The sequence below is a fragment of the Aspergillus japonicus genome (assembly GCF_003184785.1).
Source record: "Aspergillus japonicus CBS 114.51 unplaced genomic scaffold BO86scaffold_51, whole genome shotgun sequence".
Lineage (NCBI taxonomy): Eukaryota > Fungi > Ascomycota > Eurotiomycetes > Eurotiales > Aspergillaceae > Aspergillus > Aspergillus japonicus.
In genome coordinates this window covers 148106-165118 of record NW_020291688.1, presented here as the reverse complement: position 1 = coordinate 165118, position 17013 = coordinate 148106, and the positions used below count along the sequence as shown (strand labels likewise).

The 17013-nt window shown below is 54.4% G+C and overlaps 6 protein-coding genes across 6 annotated transcripts; 2 read left to right on the top strand and 4 right to left on the bottom strand.

The window, feature by feature from the left end:
- Positions 1 to 228: 228 nt before the first annotated feature.
- On the top strand, positions 229 to 2400 carry glr1 (glutathione-disulfide reductase GLR1). The gene is made up of 3 exons (XM_025677272.1): positions 229 to 942; positions 1021 to 1853; positions 1912 to 2400. Exons 1-3 carry the CDS (start codon positions 512 to 514, stop codon positions 2343 to 2345), a joined length of 1698 nt encoding a protein of 565 aa, XP_025524866.1. The 5' UTR covers positions 229 to 511; the 3' UTR covers positions 2346 to 2400.
- Positions 2401 to 2437: 37 nt separating this feature from the next.
- On the bottom strand, positions 2438 to 5966 carry BO86DRAFT_367725 (potassium ion transporter). The gene is made up of 2 exons (XM_025670168.1): positions 3773 to 5966; positions 2438 to 3722 (listed from the first exon to the last, which is right to left on the bottom strand). The coding sequence occupies exons 1-2, from the start codon at positions 5483 to 5485 to the stop codon at positions 2892 to 2894; spliced, it is 2544 nt and encodes an 847-aa protein (XP_025524865.1). The 5' UTR covers positions 5486 to 5966; the 3' UTR covers positions 2438 to 2891.
- A 747-nt stretch (positions 5967 to 6713) lies between these two features.
- On the bottom strand, positions 6714 to 8165 carry BO86DRAFT_391420 (acyl-CoA dehydrogenase family protein). Its single transcript, XM_025672592.1, has 2 exons — positions 7805 to 8165; positions 6714 to 7741 (listed from the first exon to the last, which is right to left on the bottom strand). The coding sequence occupies exons 1-2, from the start codon at positions 8112 to 8114 to the stop codon at positions 6732 to 6734; spliced, it is 1320 nt and encodes a 439-aa protein (XP_025524864.1). The 5' UTR covers positions 8115 to 8165; the 3' UTR covers positions 6714 to 6731.
- A 510-nt stretch (positions 8166 to 8675) lies between these two features.
- On the bottom strand, positions 8676 to 10419 carry BO86DRAFT_391419 (tRNA(Thr) (cytosine(32)-N(3))-methyltransferase). Its single transcript, XM_025672591.1, has one exon. The coding sequence runs from the start codon at positions 10275 to 10277 to the stop codon at positions 9132 to 9134; it is 1146 nt and encodes a 381-aa protein (XP_025524863.1). The 5' UTR covers positions 10278 to 10419; the 3' UTR covers positions 8676 to 9131.
- A 712-nt stretch (positions 10420 to 11131) lies between these two features.
- On the top strand, positions 11132 to 14936 carry BO86DRAFT_391418 (glycine decarboxylase subunit P). The gene is made up of 2 exons (XM_025672590.1): positions 11132 to 14468; positions 14537 to 14936. Exons 1-2 carry the CDS (start codon positions 11339 to 11341, stop codon positions 14590 to 14592), a joined length of 3186 nt encoding a protein of 1061 aa, XP_025524862.1. The 5' UTR covers positions 11132 to 11338; the 3' UTR covers positions 14593 to 14936.
- A 144-nt stretch (positions 14937 to 15080) lies between these two features.
- BO86DRAFT_391416 (nucleotide-diphospho-sugar transferase) lies at positions 15081 to 16854 on the bottom strand. Its single transcript, XM_025672589.1, has 3 exons — positions 16269 to 16854; positions 15520 to 16160; positions 15081 to 15415 (listed from the first exon to the last, which is right to left on the bottom strand). Exons 1-3 carry the CDS (start codon positions 16738 to 16740, stop codon positions 15314 to 15316), a joined length of 1215 nt encoding a protein of 404 aa, XP_025524861.1. The 5' UTR covers positions 16741 to 16854; the 3' UTR covers positions 15081 to 15313.
- Between the last annotated feature and the right edge of the window lie 159 nt (positions 16855 to 17013).

Sequence of the window (17013 nt, the reverse complement as noted above, 5' to 3'; positions counted from 1 at the left end):
CTTACACGGCACTGGTATGTGCAACCTTGTATCGGTGGACATGGTCGGCGTAAGTCAAGTGCAGAGCCGATGAAAGACGGTCAGATTCCAGACCAGTTCTGCTCAAGTGTGGAATTGTGGATTGATAATCCGGATAAAAAACTGCTTACCTAATTTGAGCGGTGCCGATAGTCGGGGAATTCTTGGGGCATTGATTGCCTCCGGCCGGTTTTAATGCAGCTCAAATGGCGTCAGAACATTTCTGAATGGTCCAATTGTCATCCCTCCAGCAGCCCCTTCGTATACTTTTCTATCGCGATAACTCTGTCATTTGCCCGAGTGTCTTGCTGATTGGTGATCATACACGAATCATAGACTACTAGAGCTACAGCCCCGTTGTTCTCGGTCATTGCCGGCATTCCCCCCACCCACCCAGTGCCAGTGCCATTTCTGCCCCTCCACCTCGGCGTCTGACCTCAACCTCTTCCCCTCCCTTCTCTTCTTCTTCTTTCTCCTCTTACTCCTCCTCCCAATGCGCACCTGTTCTTCTCTCCGTTCCCTTCCAGCTCAGGTACTTAAGAACCGGCTCTCTTACGGCTCCTCTCCGTTTGTCCGTTCATCCCAGATCGCTGCTGTTTCTCTGCCCAACCCCGGCAGCAAAAGCATCACCACAGCTTCCCTCCCGAACGCCGTCGTCAGTCGCCGAAGCGTGCTGGCTACCATTCAGCGACCTACCCTGACCACCGTCGCACGTCTCACCTCTCTCACTCGGCAATTCTCCTCGACCGCGGCTACAGCCGATTCCAGCAACATGGCTCCCGTTGAGGTTCAGCAGTACGACTACATCGTCCTGGGCGGTGGAAGTGGCGGCAGTGGCAGCGGACGCCGCGCCGCTGGCTGGTATGGCGCGAAGACCCTGATTGTGGAGAGTGGTCGCTCCGGCGGTACCTGTGTCAACGTTGGGTGAGTAGTCGTCAAGACCTCCATAGAATCACGCTCAGTAAAAAGGCTCAGCAGCTAATGACCTCGTCAACTTTCCAGCTGTGTCCCCAAGAAGATGACCTGGAACTTCGCCTCGGTCAACGAGAACCTGCACGCGGCCAAGCACTACGGCTACACGGTGCCGGAGGACGTGAAGATCGACTACAAGTACTTCAAGGAGCGGCGCGACGCGACGATCCAGCGGCTGAACGGGATCTACGAGCGCAACTGGGGCCGCGAGGGGATCGACCTGGTTCACGGGCGGGCGGGCTTCGTGGAGCCCAAGGTGATCGAGGTGACGCTGGAGGACGGCCGCAAGGCGCGGTACACGGCGCCGCACATCCTAATCGCGACCGGCGGCCGGCCCAGCATCCCGGACATCAAGGGCGCCGAGCACGGCATCACCAGCGACGGGTTCTTCGAGATCGAGGAGCTGCCGCCCAAGATCGCCGTCGTCGGGGCGGGCTACATCGCCGTGGAGCTGGCCGGCGTGATGGGCGCCGTCGGCGTCGAGACCCACATGTACATCCGCGGCCAGGAGTTCCTGCGCAAGTTCGACCCGATGATCTCCAAGACCATGACCGAGCGCTACGAGTCCGTCGGCATCCACGTCCACAAGGGCCACCAGGGCTTCAAGGAGGTCCAGCTCCTCCGCGACGGCAAGGGCAAGGACAAGCTGCTCAAGCTGGTCCACCACGACGGCTCCGAGACCGAGGTCAACGAGCTGCTGTGGGCCGTCGGCCGTGTCCCCGAGGTCGAGGACCTGCATCTGGACGTCCCCGGCGTCAAGCTGAACGAGAAGGGCCACGTCGTCGTCGACGAGTTCCAGAACACCAGCGTCGACGGTGTCTATGCTATTGGTGATGTCACCGGCCAAGCCGAATTGACTCCTGGTATGTCTTACCCTCTCTCACACCCCCAATCACCAAACTAAACTGACACCCCCCAAAGTCGCCATCGCCGCCGGCCGCCAACTCGGCAACCGCCTCTTCGGCGGCCCCGAATTCAAGACCGCCAAGCTCGCCTACGACAACATCCCCACCGTCGTCTTCTCGCACCCGGAGGTCGGCACCGTGGGTCTCACCGAGCCCGAGGCCCGCCAGAAGTACGGCGACGATCAGATCAAGGTCTACCACACCCGCTTCACCGCCATGTACTACGACCTGTACCCGGCCGAGGAGAAGAAGCAGAACCCCACCGAGTTTAAGCTCATCTGCGCCGGCCCCGAGGAGAAGGTCGTCGGTCTGCACATCTTGGGCCTGGGCTGCGGCGAGATGCTCCAGGGTTTCGGCGTCGCCGTCAAGATGGGCGCCACCAAGAAGGACTTCGACAGCTGCGTCGCCATTCACCCCACCAGTGCGGAGGAGTTAGTCACCCTGCGATAAACCCCTTAAATCTGCGTGCGTGTATAGTAGAGCTAGATAGGCATTAGAATCAAAGAATATACAAGGGTCACACAACACAATGATGTATGCATGAATGAATGAGAATTCGAGGGGTTCCTTCCTTTCTTTTTTTTTTTTGTTTAGAGACCAAAAGGGTAGGTGTATATACCCCATTACTTTATCGATATGTCCATCCAGCAAGGGAATGACGCAGAAAAGAGTCTTCGAAAACACAGCCTGCTGTGCCCAATTCCTCCCACTCACTCCACCCCACCTGCCCCGGTGACACCTTGTATACGTATAGTTGTTATGTACAAATAGATGAATCGTCCCGCCATTCGCTTTATAAACACCGTAAACGACAGGGAGTATAAGTTGCAAAGTCGAAAAGTCCGACACGCTCTCTTACAAGAAGAAAGTGACACGCTAAGGATGAGGCGTGAGAAAAGGACTGCTGAATCCTGCTCACATCGCTTGTAATAAGGACCAACATCTTTCAATAGGTGATAAGCTTTGAACGAGATATAATGATTTAAAGATCATGATCTAGACACGCTGAGATCGCTGGGAACGCAGAGTCGAGTGCCGGCGGATGATTCCGTCACCCTGCATCGAGTGCCGAGGGTAATGATCCCGGGGATCATGGCCCGTGGTAGCGCTCTGCTCCGGCGGATTCCGGGGCTGGGTCTGGTCGCGGTCACGATCAACCGACATCTGGCTGAGACTGGAGGCACGGCGACGCATACGTTTCTCCGCGTCAGCGATTTCGTTCTGGTTGAGCGATTCCGAGGGGAGCAGAATGGCGCGGTCCAGAGCGTACGGCAGACCTCTGTGGCGGCCACGGATTTGCATGGCCATAATGACTAGTTTGGAAAGCACGTGGAATTCAGCGGAGAAGGAGGCGTTGATCCCAGGGTATCCCAGAGACATGCCCACAGTGCCGTACGCGGACACAACCTCGAACAGCACAGACCAGATTTGAAACGAGTAGTCGTCCTGCGCTTCGAGGCGCCCGCCTTCGACGATGGTGATGATGAAGAGCCCCAGGAACACGTACCACAGATCGAAACTCAGCTGCTTCCGCAAGTGAGCGCCGATGTAGCTGGGTGCCGTCTGCTGAGTATCATCACCCTCATCTTCATCCCCATTACCATATATCCCTAGACTCTTCTCCTCGTAGACGTTGGTGCGCCGCAGGGAGATGGCGATAGGAAACACGGAGATATACATCATGATCAGGTACGACACCTGAACCGCGGGGTGCAGGTCTGAGATCGAGACAACCGTAAAACCAGCGGTACGCGTGCAGATTGCCTGGAATAGACCATCTAGGACCCGAAGACCTGGCGACAAGGACGTGACAGTCGAGTCGTTCAGCTAGCGCACCTGTTAGTGTAGTTCGATAATTAGTGGGTGTGACAACTCACGTCAAGAATGATGAAGAAGACCAGGTCGATTCCATTCAGCAGCACCAATATCGCAAAGAGCCACCAAGTAGCGTTTCGAGGAAAGAGGAGGGTAAAGCATCGGCGGGGATGATCAAGGAGAAAGCGCAATTCTTCCCACAGGGGTGTTTCCGCACGGACGACCTTGGACGAGACCCAGATGATGAACCGTAACATACATGGGAACCCGGTGTTTCCGATGACGACCAGAAAGCCCAGGAGCAACAGTGGGAATATGGCCCCTTGAAAGGATGCCATCGAGTCTGGGGTAAGACTGAAGCCCACGTCGTTGAAGGCCGACTGGGCCACGAAGATGGCCCACCAAGGACGGCCCTGGCCAACCTGCTCGACCACCGACCCCCAGTGAGTGGTCATGATCCACGGGACCATGCAAATTATGCCCAAGAGATGAAACAGAACATAGTATGAGATTAGCACCACCGCCAAGGTCTTCAGTGCACGGTATTCAATACCACCCAGCTCGTCTCGTTGTTCCTCGGTCAAATCGACGAAGTTGGAATTACGAGCGACAGTGGCATTCCAACTAAGATAAGGCTGCGTAGGCCGCTCCCGCTCCTGTGTCAGGGATCGGAAGACACTGCTGAAGGTGGGTCGCCGTGTTGTAGATCGGGCTAGTGGTGAGATATCCGGATCTTCCTTCGTCTCCTTGAACGTTGGGCGCGAGTCCATGCGGGGAAAGGTCTCGTTCCTCGTCCGCGTGCGAAACATCTCGGGCTCGTTGATCGTGATATGGGGACCGTCCATCCGGCGAGACCGAGCATCCTCTTCCTCGTCCCCATCCTTGTTCCTGCCCTCCTCTTCATCCTCCTCGGATCCATCCCTGGTATCACCTGGGCTCCGTTCTCCGCCGGAGTCGTTCGCCGCGGGTTTAGCGGGAGCTTCCACATTCTCGTCTTCTTCTAACACCTGCGGCACACCACCCCGATCATACTCCCGAGGACTTGGGATCCGCAGGGCCCCTTTATTCCTCCGCTGGTTTTCTAAGAATGCGATGTGATGTTCGGGGCTGAGTTGCGCGGGAACGCGCAGACTCCCTACCCCATTCCCCAGCCCAAACGCTAGCTTCCGCGCGAATGTCGCCTCTGGATCCTCCGCGTTGTTCTCATCATTTCGTCGAGTGGTTGGCGATGCCGGTGGCGAACTGTTCTCCTCGGGAGACTTGATACTATGACTTCGCGAGCGGACCCGACCCAACGTATTCCGCAGCACCACGATAGGTCGGTTACCAACGCCAGCTTCCTCCCGATCATAGCTCGTCCCATTCTTGTCGTCAGTCACAGTGCGTTGGCGGGAGCGAGTGTAGCGAAGGGCTCGAGCATCGCGGACGACGTGCTGGAAGCGTTTTTCGAACCAGTAAAGCCGGACAAAGACGAGGACGGTGTTGATAAAGATGGGGGTAGTCAGCATAGACGCCACGTACAAGAATACCTGTTGATAGGTGTACAGAGTATTCAGGTCGACGGTGTTGAGGCCGCTCTGGGTAGATGCACTAGTGGAGAGAAAGATGGCATCGATATAGGCGAGACTGGTACCGGGGTAGATTATGACCGAGGTGAGAATTATCGTAGCGAAGATGTACATATAATGGATGAGAATATAGTTCAGGCGCAAATTCTTCACCCAGGGAATGTGCGAAGTGACGGTATTCGCCCATCGCAAAATGGAGGAAAACATCCTGCGGTGTGACCGCACGGAGCTCGCTCCGTCAAAGGCAAGTTAACGGAACAGAGGGGGGGGATCGTCAGTCAAGATGTCAAGAATCTCGGAGAAAAGTATCTAGAATATCCAAGGGATAACAAGACAGGAGGGGGAGAAAGGATGACAGCTGGGGGGGGGGCGTTGAGGGTTGGGATTCGAAATCGGGGAATCTGCGGTTGCCTGCCGATCGGTGACGACGAGGGGAGAAGAAGGGGGGGCAGAGAGAGAAAAAGGCGCAGGGCCAGAGCGGAACTGCTGTAGGTCAAAGACCCACGATAGCAGCTAGTCGGGGCAAATGGAGCAAGTTAAGCATTGTTTAGTGAGTAACGGGGAAAGTCAGGCCGGGACAAGATGAGTTTAGTTTAGTTAAAGAGTGGGAGGAGGAAGAAGGATGGATGGATGGATGGATGATGGAGTGTTTGTAGACTAGAAGTCGGAAAGAACAATGCAATCTATGACAAGGGCGGAACAGCCGACCCCAGACCGAAAAATTTAAATTAGATAAATCAAAAGATAATAAATAAAATGAATAAGAAATAAGATGAAGGTCGCCGCCGCCGCCATGGATCAATCTTCAACCGCAATTGACGAATCACTGCCTCGCTGTATCATTTTGTTTTTGTTTTTAGCTGAGTATGCTTGCTTTTTTCTAATTTCCACTAATGCAACCTCGCAGAAAAAGAAATTATTTGCACATCATGATGAGAAAATTTTTGTCTTCTTTCTATCTGTAGATACCTTGGCTGAGTCCGTCGTCAACAAGGACAAAATCGTTTACGGAGCAGGACCGGAGGAGGAGAAAATGCCGCAAATGGCAGGCAAATTCCCTGGTTCTCAATACGCCGTTCTCACCGTGCGTTCCTGAGATTAGTTCCAGGTTCCCTGAACGCCCTGACAGTTTTTCTACCATTGTCTCCAGAAGTGGGGAGCTCGAGTTTTTCTTATGCGCTATTTTTTGCTTTTTTCTGTTCCAGTACCAATCAGTGCTGCGACTGGGAAAACGCTTTCTATTCAAGCTGCCGGAAACAGCCCCATGCCTGCAATGCGCCGCATCCGATAACAGCAAACATTGCGCGACAGTAACAAAAAAAATTGACGATCTCCAGGCCAGATCATGCATCATCGAAATCTAGGCCCTGTCACCGCACAAAGATCAAAGCCTCTCTCGTGTCGTCAATTTATGATATGTAGCAAACTCAACCTGTTTGCCCCCCCCCCCCCTTCAATAACTCCGAGGCAGCTGTAAAACCTTCTCGCTCACGTAGTTCAAGATCATCTCCCGACTGACCGGTGCGATTCGAGGGACTAAACACTCGCGTAAGTAGCGCTCCACGTCGTACTCCATCGCGTAACCCATTCCACCGTGGCTGAGCACCGCCCGCTCACACGCGGTGAAGGCCGCCTCGGCCGCCAGGTACTTCGCACTGTTGCAGGCCACCCCCACCGAGTGCGCGGGGATGCTCTCGTCCTGTCGCGATGCATCGTAGAGACGCGCCGCATGGTAGGTGGCCAGCTTGGCCGCCTCGAGCTTCATGTACGCATCCGCCAGCGGGTGCGCGATGCCCTGGTTCTGCCCGATCGGCCGGCCAAAGACGACTCGCTCCCGTGCATACTGCGCTGCTCGCTCCAGCGCCGCGTAGCCCAATCCCAAGGCCTCGCCGGCCAGCAGACACCGTTCCGCGTTCATGCCGTGCAGGATAATACGGAACCCGTCATTCTCCTGCCCGATCAGCGTCTTCGCCGGGATGGTATACTGATCGAAGAACACCTCATTAGCATCCACCGCGCGGCCACCCATCTTCTTGATCTTGCGCATGTCTAGGCCGGGGTGATCGCGGTCCAGGTCGATGCAGAACAGCGACAGGCCCTGGGTCGGCTTGGCCACCTCCTCCAGCGGTGTAGTCCGCGCTAGAAGGATCATCTTTGCGGCCACCTGCGCACAGGTGATCCAGATCTTCTGCCCGGTTATCGAGTAGGCATCACGAGAGGGGATCTTGGTCGCCAGCGTCTTCAGCTTCAGCGTCTCCAGGCCGGTGTTCGGCTCCGTCACACCGAAACACGTCCGCCACGTGCCGTTGATGATGTTGGGGATCGTCTCCTCCAGCTGCTCACGCGTACCGAACCGAGCCAGCGGTTGTGTCGCATACACGTTAGCGTGGATGGCCTGGGCGCCGGCCATACCTGCGCCTGATTGAGTAATGGTCTGCATCATCATCGTTGCTTCCGAAATGCCTGGCCAACCCTTTGTTAGTGAAATGTAACCATCAGCCAGGGTAGAAGATCAACTCTCCATACCGAGTCCAGCTCCCCCCAGTTCCTCTGGCAGCGCAATGCCTAGCCATCCGTCCTGCGCGAGGGCGGCGTGGAACTCCTTTGGATCGCGCTCATTCTGATCACACTCTTGCCAGTAGGTGTTGGGGAACTTGGCGCAGACGGCCGATACGGCATCTCGGACGGTCAGTTGGTTCTCAGTGAAGCCAGTCAGTTCCATCAATGGGCGTGTGACAGTAGTGGAGAAGCCGCAGCGGGCTGGACGTCGGAGGAGGGATCCTCGCAGGGTCCTGCCAAGATAGAGTCTTCGGGCTAACCCATGCATACGAGACATTGTGAATTGAAGCTAAGAATTGATTGTGTATCCTGTTCTTCAGGATAAGCAATTTAAGTCGATAGCAAGTGGCAGAGTTGGAATGACGTGCCTGATTTAAGTAGTTGGAGATCATCCTGACCCGGCATAGAAATACCCGCCACCTGCAAATAGCCTTCTCCCTGCCATATAGCCGAGGAGTCGCCCTTTTAATAAGGTTGCATTATCATGACTTTCTGAGAATGTCTCTATGTGATTTCTCGCAAGAATATGTAGCTCATAGCTATAGAGCTTATATTCATAAAAGGAGGGAAGTGAATCTTACAGTGCAACTCCTCCAGCGGTCATGGTTCTGCCATTTTTCAAGATATATAGTTGCAGTTCCGACTGCTACCATGTCCGGTTCGGTTCCGCAGCACAAAAACTGTTTGGCAAGACGAGAGAACAAGGAACCGAAGCCGTTCACACTTTACAATGCAGTAGGACTCAAGACCAAAAGCTATATGCACACTTCAATTCGGTGAGGAAGCTGAAGTTTGATATAGACTATGAAAAGGGTATTCGCTGAGCCAATATAAGGTTTGATGCTCTATTCCTCTCTATAGAAATAATCTAGATCTAATGTATTTATCGTGTCGGTCGTGTCTTCGTTTTTGAAATGAGAAATGGAATACTTTAGTATAGCATCCACCATGGAAAAAGTCGTGATGCCGAGTGAAAGAACGACAGACATTCTCTCATACGCGGACATGGTGCCATGGAACCAGATCTTGGAGTGAGGCGAATCTCATGACAACTAAGGACCTAATACCACACCTGACGCGGTTAATAGAAGCATGTGGAAAACTCCAGGGGCTGCGAGCCGATATGTATTGACAGTCCTTGACTGTGACCGACAATACGAGTCTCAGTATAAACCACCAAGCTGCTCCTCTAACGGTGAACGCCGATGTGGTGGGCGCGATATAACTGCATCGCATGGCCACCATCTCGCTAAGGTTGCGGTGTAGTAACACTCTAGTCGATTGCAATGCACAATCAAGACTCGTTCTTCTCACTGTCAGCAGCAGCAGCCTTGTCAGTCTTGACAAAGTGTCCCTGAATCCAGGAACGATACATCTTGATCTTGCGCTGACGATTGACAATCAGTCGGTTGTCGACAGCCAACTTCTGTACTTCGAAGACTCCTGGCTGTTCAGTGGCAGTGGTCTCTTCAGTAGCAGCGGCGGCTTCGTCAGTGGCGGTGCTGTCTGCCTCAGCCACAAGTCCCTTAGGCAGTCCCTTCTCCGGTGTCCACTGACCCCACATCTTCTCGAGCTCGTCCCGGTCAAAGAAATACACGCGCGTACCATCGCCCCGGATATAAAAGTTCTCGCCCATGTACCTGCCCTTCTTGAAACGGACCTGAGCGAGGTCACCTCGTCCGTAATCGCGGAACAGAATCTTTCCACCTGGCTTCAAGACGCGGTAGATGTTACTGATAGCCTGTTCCCACTGGTTGGGAGCCAAGGCAGAGAAGATGAAAATGAGGACAACGACATCAACGGATCCTTCCGCCACGTTAGGAGGCAGCGAACCGTCCCCAGTAGCACTCACATCCCACACGTCCGCTGTGATGTGCTTGGTGTCGTATTTAGGACTGTCACGGATAACCTGAACAGCAGTCTTGGAGAAGTCACAAGCATGGACCATCAACTCCTCATTTTCATTGTTTTCCAACAGGGGGAAAGCGGTGTTACCGGCGCCTGCACCGACCTCCAACACGACCTGCTTGCCCGCATTCGCCCGAGTCACTTCGTCGAGAACCGGGAATTCCTGGCGCAGCCATTTGCGGTTCTTGAAAAAGTTGGACGTGTTGTTCTTGTAAAAGAGGTTCCACCACTTAGCCGGGTCGGCGTTGAAGCGATTCCTGTCGAACTCCGATACGGGGGCGTCGCGCTGCTTGGCATACTGTTCCTCAGCGAATGCCTTGAACTCGTCATCGGGCTCCACGTGATCCCATGCGTTGAACTCGAAAACATCATCTCCTTGCTCCAGGTACCGAGAGCCGAACTGGAAGGGGTCACTGCGCTTCATGTTGTTGGAGGGGTCGTGCGACCGGTGCGGGGGCATCGTCGGGGGCGTGACGGACTGCAGAAGAGTCGCGATGTCGTCGGAAGGCGGGGGAATCGGAACGGGAGACATTTTGACAAAACGTGGCCCCAGTAAAGAGCAGACTTGCGAGAGAGGCGAGAAAAATGAACGAGCTGGGGTGGTTGTCGCAACGACCTGTCTGATCGAGGGGGAGAAAATCTTCCTTGAGAAAGGCTCAATCGGGAAGGCAACCCGTGGGGAGTGCAAACCTTGCAAATGATAAGCGACTATCAGTATCATGTGACTGTACCCCACGTGCAAGCCTATGTGCCTGATTGTGGCCTGAGGTTACAGTACCTGAAGGGGTGCACTATCAGGAACGGGCAGAGTAGCATATGCCCTCTAATGCGAGGTTCGACGAGATGATCTCATATTCTACAGTACGCAGTACACCTACAGCCAGCTACTGTTGCCACCATCTTCAGCTTGATGATCATCATGTCTTGAGCTGGGAGCTTTGGGTTGAGGTGGGACTACGAGAATTGGCCACATGAGTATATTGTATGAGTAATTCAGAGCAATTGCATCATATGTCGGAGACAAACATTTCGAATTGATTATATGCTACCATAGCTCTTGTACATGAGTAGATGTTGATCAGCCATGTTCACGGGGTTGTTTGCCAGAGATGATTCTGAATTTCAAGCTCTGTACATAGTATCCTCGAATTGTCACGAAGTGGCCTGGATGGAATCAGAAGATGGCGGAGGAGAAGCAGCGATACGACGCGACTTTCCCGCGGGAAATGAAAGCTTATCGGGGGGGAGCTTTGCTTATCGCGGATTGCGGGGAGAAATTGAAGGGCGATATCGGGTGCCGGCGAGTTTTCCGCCACGGTCCCGAATCGTCCGCGGTATTCAGTGAGGTATTCATTAACTTATCGTTCGCTTGCTTTCTTGAGCTCCCTTGTATTTAATTTTTTGAAACTCAATCTCTCTTTTTCTCTTTTCTTTCTCTTCTTTCTCATCCTCTCATCTCTTCCAATTCCTTTGCCGGCTCATGTGTTGAGTCTTGTCATACTTGAATCATCCTATACTTCCCTCCCTCTCCCTCCCTTCCTTCTCCCCGTCATATACTTCCATACTCCCTCCACCACTATCACCAACGTAGCTATGGCTGCGTCCTGGTGCGCCCTGCGTGGCTCCCGCCAGCTCGCCCTGCGCACGCGAGTACGCTCAATTCCTTCGTCAATTGCTAGTCGCAGAGTATCTACACCTATCCTTCGTTCTATCCACACTACCTCCTCCGAACAGTCCTCTGCACGCCGCCATGTATACACCAGCTCGATTGGCGACCACGGTGATCCTCACCCCCGCGATCTCTTCCAGCCCCTCGATACATTCCCCAGACGCCATATCGGTCCTGCTCCAGATGCGGCCAAGGAGATGCTGGCCACGCTAGACCCTCCAGTAGCCTCGCTCGACGAATTCGTGAAGCAGGTTCTTCCTGCGGACATCCTCTCCAAGAAGGATTTGTCCGTGTCACCTCCGAGCTCTAACGCTAAATTGTACCGCGACAGTGTGCACGGTGGCTTGGGCGAGACAGACATGCTCAAACTGCTCGACACCTACCGGAAACAGATCGATGTTTCGGGAAAGACATACATTGGTGCTGGCTACTATGGTACTATTGTTCCCCCGGTGATCCTGCGCAACGTCCTCGAGAACCCCGCTTGGTACACCAGTTACACTCCTTACCAGCCTGAGATCAGTCAGGGTCGCCTGGAGTCCCTTCTGAACTTCCAGACTTTGACTGCCGATCTCACTGGCTTGCCCTTCGCCAATGCCTCCGTGCTGGACGAAGCCACGGCCGCAGCTGAGGCAATGACCATGTCCCTGGCTACCATGCCCCTGGCTAAGCAGAAGAAGCCCGGAAAATCTTACGTGGTTTCGAACCTTTGCCACCCTCAGACTATTGCTGTGATGCGTTCTCGCGCGGAGGGCTTTGGCATCAATTTGGTTATTGGAGATATTCTCGCAGATGACTTCAAGCTGGTCAAGGAGCAGGGCGACAACCTGATTGGTGTTCTGGCACAGTACCCCGACACAGAGGGCGGAGTATATGAATTCCAGACCCTCAGCGATACCATCCACAGTGCTGGAGGTACCTTCAGTGTGGCCACGGATCTCCTCGCCTTGACTCTGCTTAAGGCGCCTGGTGAGTTTGGTGCTGATATTGCTTTCGGAAATGCCCAAAGATTTGGTGTTCCCATGGGATTCGGTGGTCCTCATGCCGCCTTCTTCGCTTGTATCGACAAGTATAAGCGCAAGATCCCCGGTCGTGTCGTGGGCGTCTCTAAGGACCGTCTGGGCAACCGTGCTCTGAGATTGGCCCTTCAAACCAGAGAGCAGCACATTCGTCGGGAGAAGGCTACCAGTAACATCTGTACTGCACAAGCTCTGCTGGCTAACATGTCCGCCATGTATGCCGTCTACCACGGCCCGACTGGCTTGAAGGCTATTGCTCAGCGCATCATGTCCATGACCGCTACACTGCAGGCTCAGCTTGCGGCATTGGGCTACAACGTACCTGTCAAGTCCAACGCCACCGATGGCAGCGTTCTTTTCGACACTGTCGTTGTTGACCTGCCTAGTAGCCAAGAAGCCGATGCTATCATGTCTGCCGCACGTCAGAAGCACTTCTACCTCCGTCGCGTCAATGAGACTAAGGTTGGAATTTCCTTGGACGAGACTGCTGGACGTGAGGAGGTGAGGTCTGTGCTTCAGATCTTCGCCGACCATGCCTCCAAAGGCGAGGTCGTTCTGGAAGAGAGACTCGCCGTGGCAACCGTCCCCGCCAGCTTGGAGCGGACATCGGAATACCTTACGCACCCTGTTTTCAACACCCACCACTCGGAAACCGAAATGCTGCGTTACATCCATCACCTCGAGTCGAAAGATTTGTCTCTGGCTCATTCCATGATCCCCCTGGGTTCTTGCACCATGAAGCTAAACGCAACCACTGAAATGATCCCTGTCTCGTGGCCCGAGTTCTCCCAGATCCACCCCTTTATGCCCGCCGATGTTGCCAAGGGATACACCCAAATGATTGATGACTTAGAGCAGCAACTTGCCGATATCACCGGTATGGCTGAAGTCACTGTGCAGCCCAACTCTGGCGCGCAGGGCGAATTCGCTGGACTGCGTGTGATCAAGAAGTACCAGGAGGCCCACGAGGGATCGAAGCGCGACATCTGCTTGATTCCCGTCTCTGCCCACGGCACTAACCCGGCCAGTGCGGCCATGGCTGGTATGCGCGTTGTCACTATCAAGTGTGACACCAAGACCGGTAACCTCGATCTGGAGGATCTTAAGGCTAAATGCGAGAAGCACCAAGAGAACCTGGCAGCCATCATGATCACTTACCCTAGCACATTCGGTGTCTACGAGCCTGGTATCAAGGAGGCCTGCGAGATTGTGCACAAGTACGGTGGGCAGGTCTACATGGACGGTGCCAACATGAACGCCCAGATTGGTCTTTGCTCCCCAGGAGAAATCGGTGCCGATGTGTGCCACCTGAACCTCCACAAGACCTTCTGCATTCCCCATGGTGGTGGTGGTCCCGGTGTCGGACCCATTGGTGTGGCTGAGCACCTGCGACCCTTCCTGCCCTCTCACCCGGTCAGCGAATACCTCCAATCTAAGCGCTCCGAGTCTTCGTCTCCCCCGATCAGCGCTGCTCCCTGGGGTAGCGCCAGCATCCTACCCATCACTTTCAATTACATCAACATGATGGGTGCTAAGGGACTCACGCACGCTACCAAGATCACGCTGCTCAACGCCAACTACATCCTTTCTCGTCTCAAGGAGCACTACCCCATCCTGTACACCAACGAGAACGGCCGTTGCGCGCACGAATTTATCCTCGATGTCCGCAAGTTCAAGGACACCTGTGGCATCGAGGCGATCGATATCGCCAAGCGTCTCCAGGACTATGGCTTCCACGCCCCGACCATGAGTTGGCCCGTGTCCAACACCCTCATGATCGAGCCGACCGAGTCGGAGAGCAAGGCCGAGCTCGACCGGTTCTGCGATGCCCTCATCTCTATCCGCCAGGAGATCGCGGAAGTCGAGAGCGGCTCCCAGCCCCGTGAGGGCAACGTCCTGAAGATGTCGCCGCACACGCAGCGTGATCTCCTCTCCACTGAATGGACCCGGCCATACACCCGGGAGACCGCGGCCTACCCCCTGCCCTACCTGCTGGAGAAGAAGTTCTGGCCTTCGGTGACGCGCGTGGATGATGGTAAGCTCATAACCCCCTTCTCAAATATACCACTGAACAACCCTTCTAACTCACTTTTTCTTTTCTAGCCTACGGTGACCAGAACCTATTCTGTACCTGCGGTCCCGTGGAGGATTCTGCTTAGATTCGATGTGATACCCATGTTTTAGCTTCTTTCCCTTTTACCCTATTTTCGGCACTGGTATTGCGTGTACCGCTTTCAACATTTGTTATCCTTCCATCGGATGGGATACCTTGATCATCATCGTGATGGTGTGGAACTAAAAGCCACGATGCGATTTCAACATAACGATAGACGATATGTCTGCGCTGGGCGTTATAGATTTAGAGCGTTTTTCTTACCCCGAACATTTCCCGAGTGCTGGTTCCAACTGGCTAGCCGCTGTCTCTTGACAGCGCAGGGTGAAATGAAACCAATAACAAAATAAATTTATTCTTATAATCTGCCCCTTTGCATGTTGACTGGGATTGCCGCACTGGCAGAGTAGAATAAATCATATGCAATAACGCATACGCTGGACAGAAACTCATACCTTGCATAGACTGACACTACTGCCTGCATCAACGACGAAGACCTGAACATCACAGATATGTCCTGACGCTGCTTGAAAACGTGCTTGAACCTCATATTGACATGTGACTGGACTACCGAGTCCTTCTCTATATACATACAATAATCACAATATGTCCCGATCCATTCTGCGGCTAGTGTACAGATGCGAAATGCCTTGGAGTTACAACAATCTATTTTGAGATAAAAAAAAAAGTCCTCGTGTCCCAAACCGATCTAAAAAAAAAACGCCCGATGGCGCCGGAAAAAAGGCCGTGAATGGTATACGCGATAATCATGAAAGTGGTTGACTCGCTTCCTCCTGCGAGGGAGGAGGCTCGGGAACGTCCCGTGGGGGCCAGTTCGGCGCTGGATAGCTGAGAAGCTTGCATACGTCCTGCTCATGGAAAGGGGGCTATGTTAGCAAAAGAGACGCGCCAGGTCCAAAAAGTTATGCATCAAGTAAGGATGTGCAGTGAAAGCAAAAGGAGAAGAACTCACCCTCCGCCTCCGCCGATAATCATCATACAGCTTCTTCCAGATCTCGCGATCCTTACACCCGCTCTCCTGGAGCGTCCCGGGCTTGACCTTGCACTTGGGCAGCATGTCGGCCAGCAACTCCTGCGGCCACATGATCCACGGCTTGGGGAGCGGCCAGTCGGAGAAGTGCACGAGTTTGGCCTCGCTCAGGACGCGCTCGGGGTCCCACGCCTCCCAGTCGTTGCCCAGGAAGGCGCGGTGGTCATCGGCGCGGAACTCGCCCGTGATCAGCCCGTACTGGCGGTGCGGCAGCACGAGTGCCGAGTCGCCGTACCGCTCGTTCATCAGCTCCATGTCGTATCGGGCGGTCGTGGTGCCGGTGGTGTTGACCTGGCCGTACGTCACCGCCTCGCCGGCCGCCGTCAGCGCGTAGAATTCCTTGAAGGACGGCTCGAGCACGATCAGCAGCGACGAGAGCTGCCGCGTGTCCGGGAGCTGCCAGTAGGCGCGGGGCATGGCCACCTGGGCCGACGGCAGGAAGAAGAGCTCGTCCATGTTCTGGAGGATGGTCGCGTCCGAGTCGACGTGGATGATCCGGTCGAATTCGGTTTCGCCGAAGGCCAGGAACTTGCTGGTGCTCTTGTCCCAGGATTCGCTTGGGCCTAATGGGGGATTATGAGTGTAAGTTGTCTGTATATTTGCGAGCAACAATTGGAAAATGCTGAACAAAAGGATATGCATGCATGCATCCATGTATGAAGGGAACGTACCGGCTCCAGCCTTGACCATCTGCACATCGATCGGCACCAGCAGCGCACCGTACTTTTCATACGCCAGCGCCAGCATCTGACTATCCCGATCCCGGTCACTCTCGACAATCACATCCCAGTTCTCGGGGTAGAAAAGCACGCGCTGCGCTTTGCTACCCAGGCGATCAAGGGCATCGAACGTCAACAGGGCGTTGCAGAGGTAAGGACTCGAGGTGGCATATTGGCTGTAGGCATAGCGGGACCAGTCCACGCGGCTGTAGTCGATATGGGTTACCTTGGGCGGCGGGGGCTTCTCCCGGCGGAGAAAGAGTATGAAGAGGACGAAGAAGATGAAGGCGACCCAGGTCCGCAGGTGTCGCAGCTGCCGCTTGATGATGGCCCAGCACGGTTCGTCGGGGATGTCGAAGAAGTCGGCCTCGGAGGCGTCCGAGCCTCGACGGTAAGGGAGGACTGGCACTTTCTTGATGGCCATGGTGATTTGAAAACTCTGTCACAGAGATTAAGGTAGATCAGATAGCATTGCGTCTCCCATGGAAGTTGACATTCGAGACAAGATGATCTAAGTTGGTGAACATCCTGCTTCAGGGGATTGCGTGGAAAGTGACTGGTGGCTATGCATGTATGGGGGGGAGGGGAGGCGGACATGTGATGGCTTAGTCACTTTATGCTGGCATAACGAGCCAGATAATGTGTCCTTCACCGCCGGGGCCAATATCTTTCTGCCACACATATGCCCACCGCCTGT

What these genes read in the sequence shown, in the direction of transcription:
- BO86DRAFT_391419 (XM_025672591.1), bottom strand. Translation starts at nt 10,277, where the DNA reads ATGTCTCCCGTTCCGATTCCCCCGCCTTCCGACGACATCGCGACTCTT.
- BO86DRAFT_391418 (XM_025672590.1), top strand. Translation starts at nt 11,339, where the DNA reads ATGGCTGCGTCCTGGTGCGCCCTGCGTGGCTCCCGCCAGCTCGCCCTG. An exon ending in GGTGACGCGCGTGGATGATG is followed by an intron (nt 14,469 to 14,536) that starts GTAAGCTCATAA and finishes TTTCTTTTCTAG; the next exon opens with CCTACGGTGACCAGAACCTA.
- BO86DRAFT_391416 (XM_025672589.1), bottom strand. Translation starts at nt 16,740, where the DNA reads ATGGCCATCAAGAAAGTGCCAGTCCTCCCTTACCGTCGAGGCTCGGAC. An exon ending in GATGGTCAAGGCTGGAGCCG is followed by an intron (nt 16,161 to 16,268) that starts GTACGTTCCCTT and finishes ATCCCCCATTAG; the next exon opens with GCCCAAGCGAATCCTGGGAC. An exon ending in ATTATCGGCGGAGGCGGAGG is followed by an intron (nt 15,416 to 15,519) that starts GTGAGTTCTTCT and finishes TTCCATGAGCAG; the next exon opens with GACGTATGCAAGCTTCTCAG.
- glr1 (XM_025677272.1), top strand. Translation starts at nt 512, where the DNA reads ATGCGCACCTGTTCTTCTCTCCGTTCCCTTCCAGCTCAGGTACTTAAG. An exon ending in GGTACCTGTGTCAACGTTGG is followed by an intron (nt 943 to 1,020) that starts GTGAGTAGTCGT and finishes TCAACTTTCCAG; the next exon opens with CTGTGTCCCCAAGAAGATGA. An exon ending in CCAAGCCGAATTGACTCCTG is followed by an intron (nt 1,854 to 1,911) that starts GTATGTCTTACC and finishes CACCCCCCAAAG; the next exon opens with TCGCCATCGCCGCCGGCCGC.
- BO86DRAFT_367725 (XM_025670168.1), bottom strand. Translation starts at nt 5,485, where the DNA reads ATGTTTTCCTCCATTTTGCGATGGGCGAATACCGTCACTTCGCACATT. An exon ending in TCTTCTTCATCATTCTTGAC is followed by an intron (nt 3,723 to 3,772) that starts GTGAGTTGTCAC and finishes CAGGTGCGCTAG; the next exon opens with CTGAACGACTCGACTGTCAC.
- BO86DRAFT_391420 (XM_025672592.1), bottom strand. Translation starts at nt 8,114, where the DNA reads ATGTCTCGTATGCATGGGTTAGCCCGAAGACTCTATCTTGGCAGGACC. An exon ending in ACTGGGGGGAGCTGGACTCG is followed by an intron (nt 7,742 to 7,804) that starts GTATGGAGAGTT and finishes AGGGTTGGCCAG; the next exon opens with GCATTTCGGAAGCAACGATG.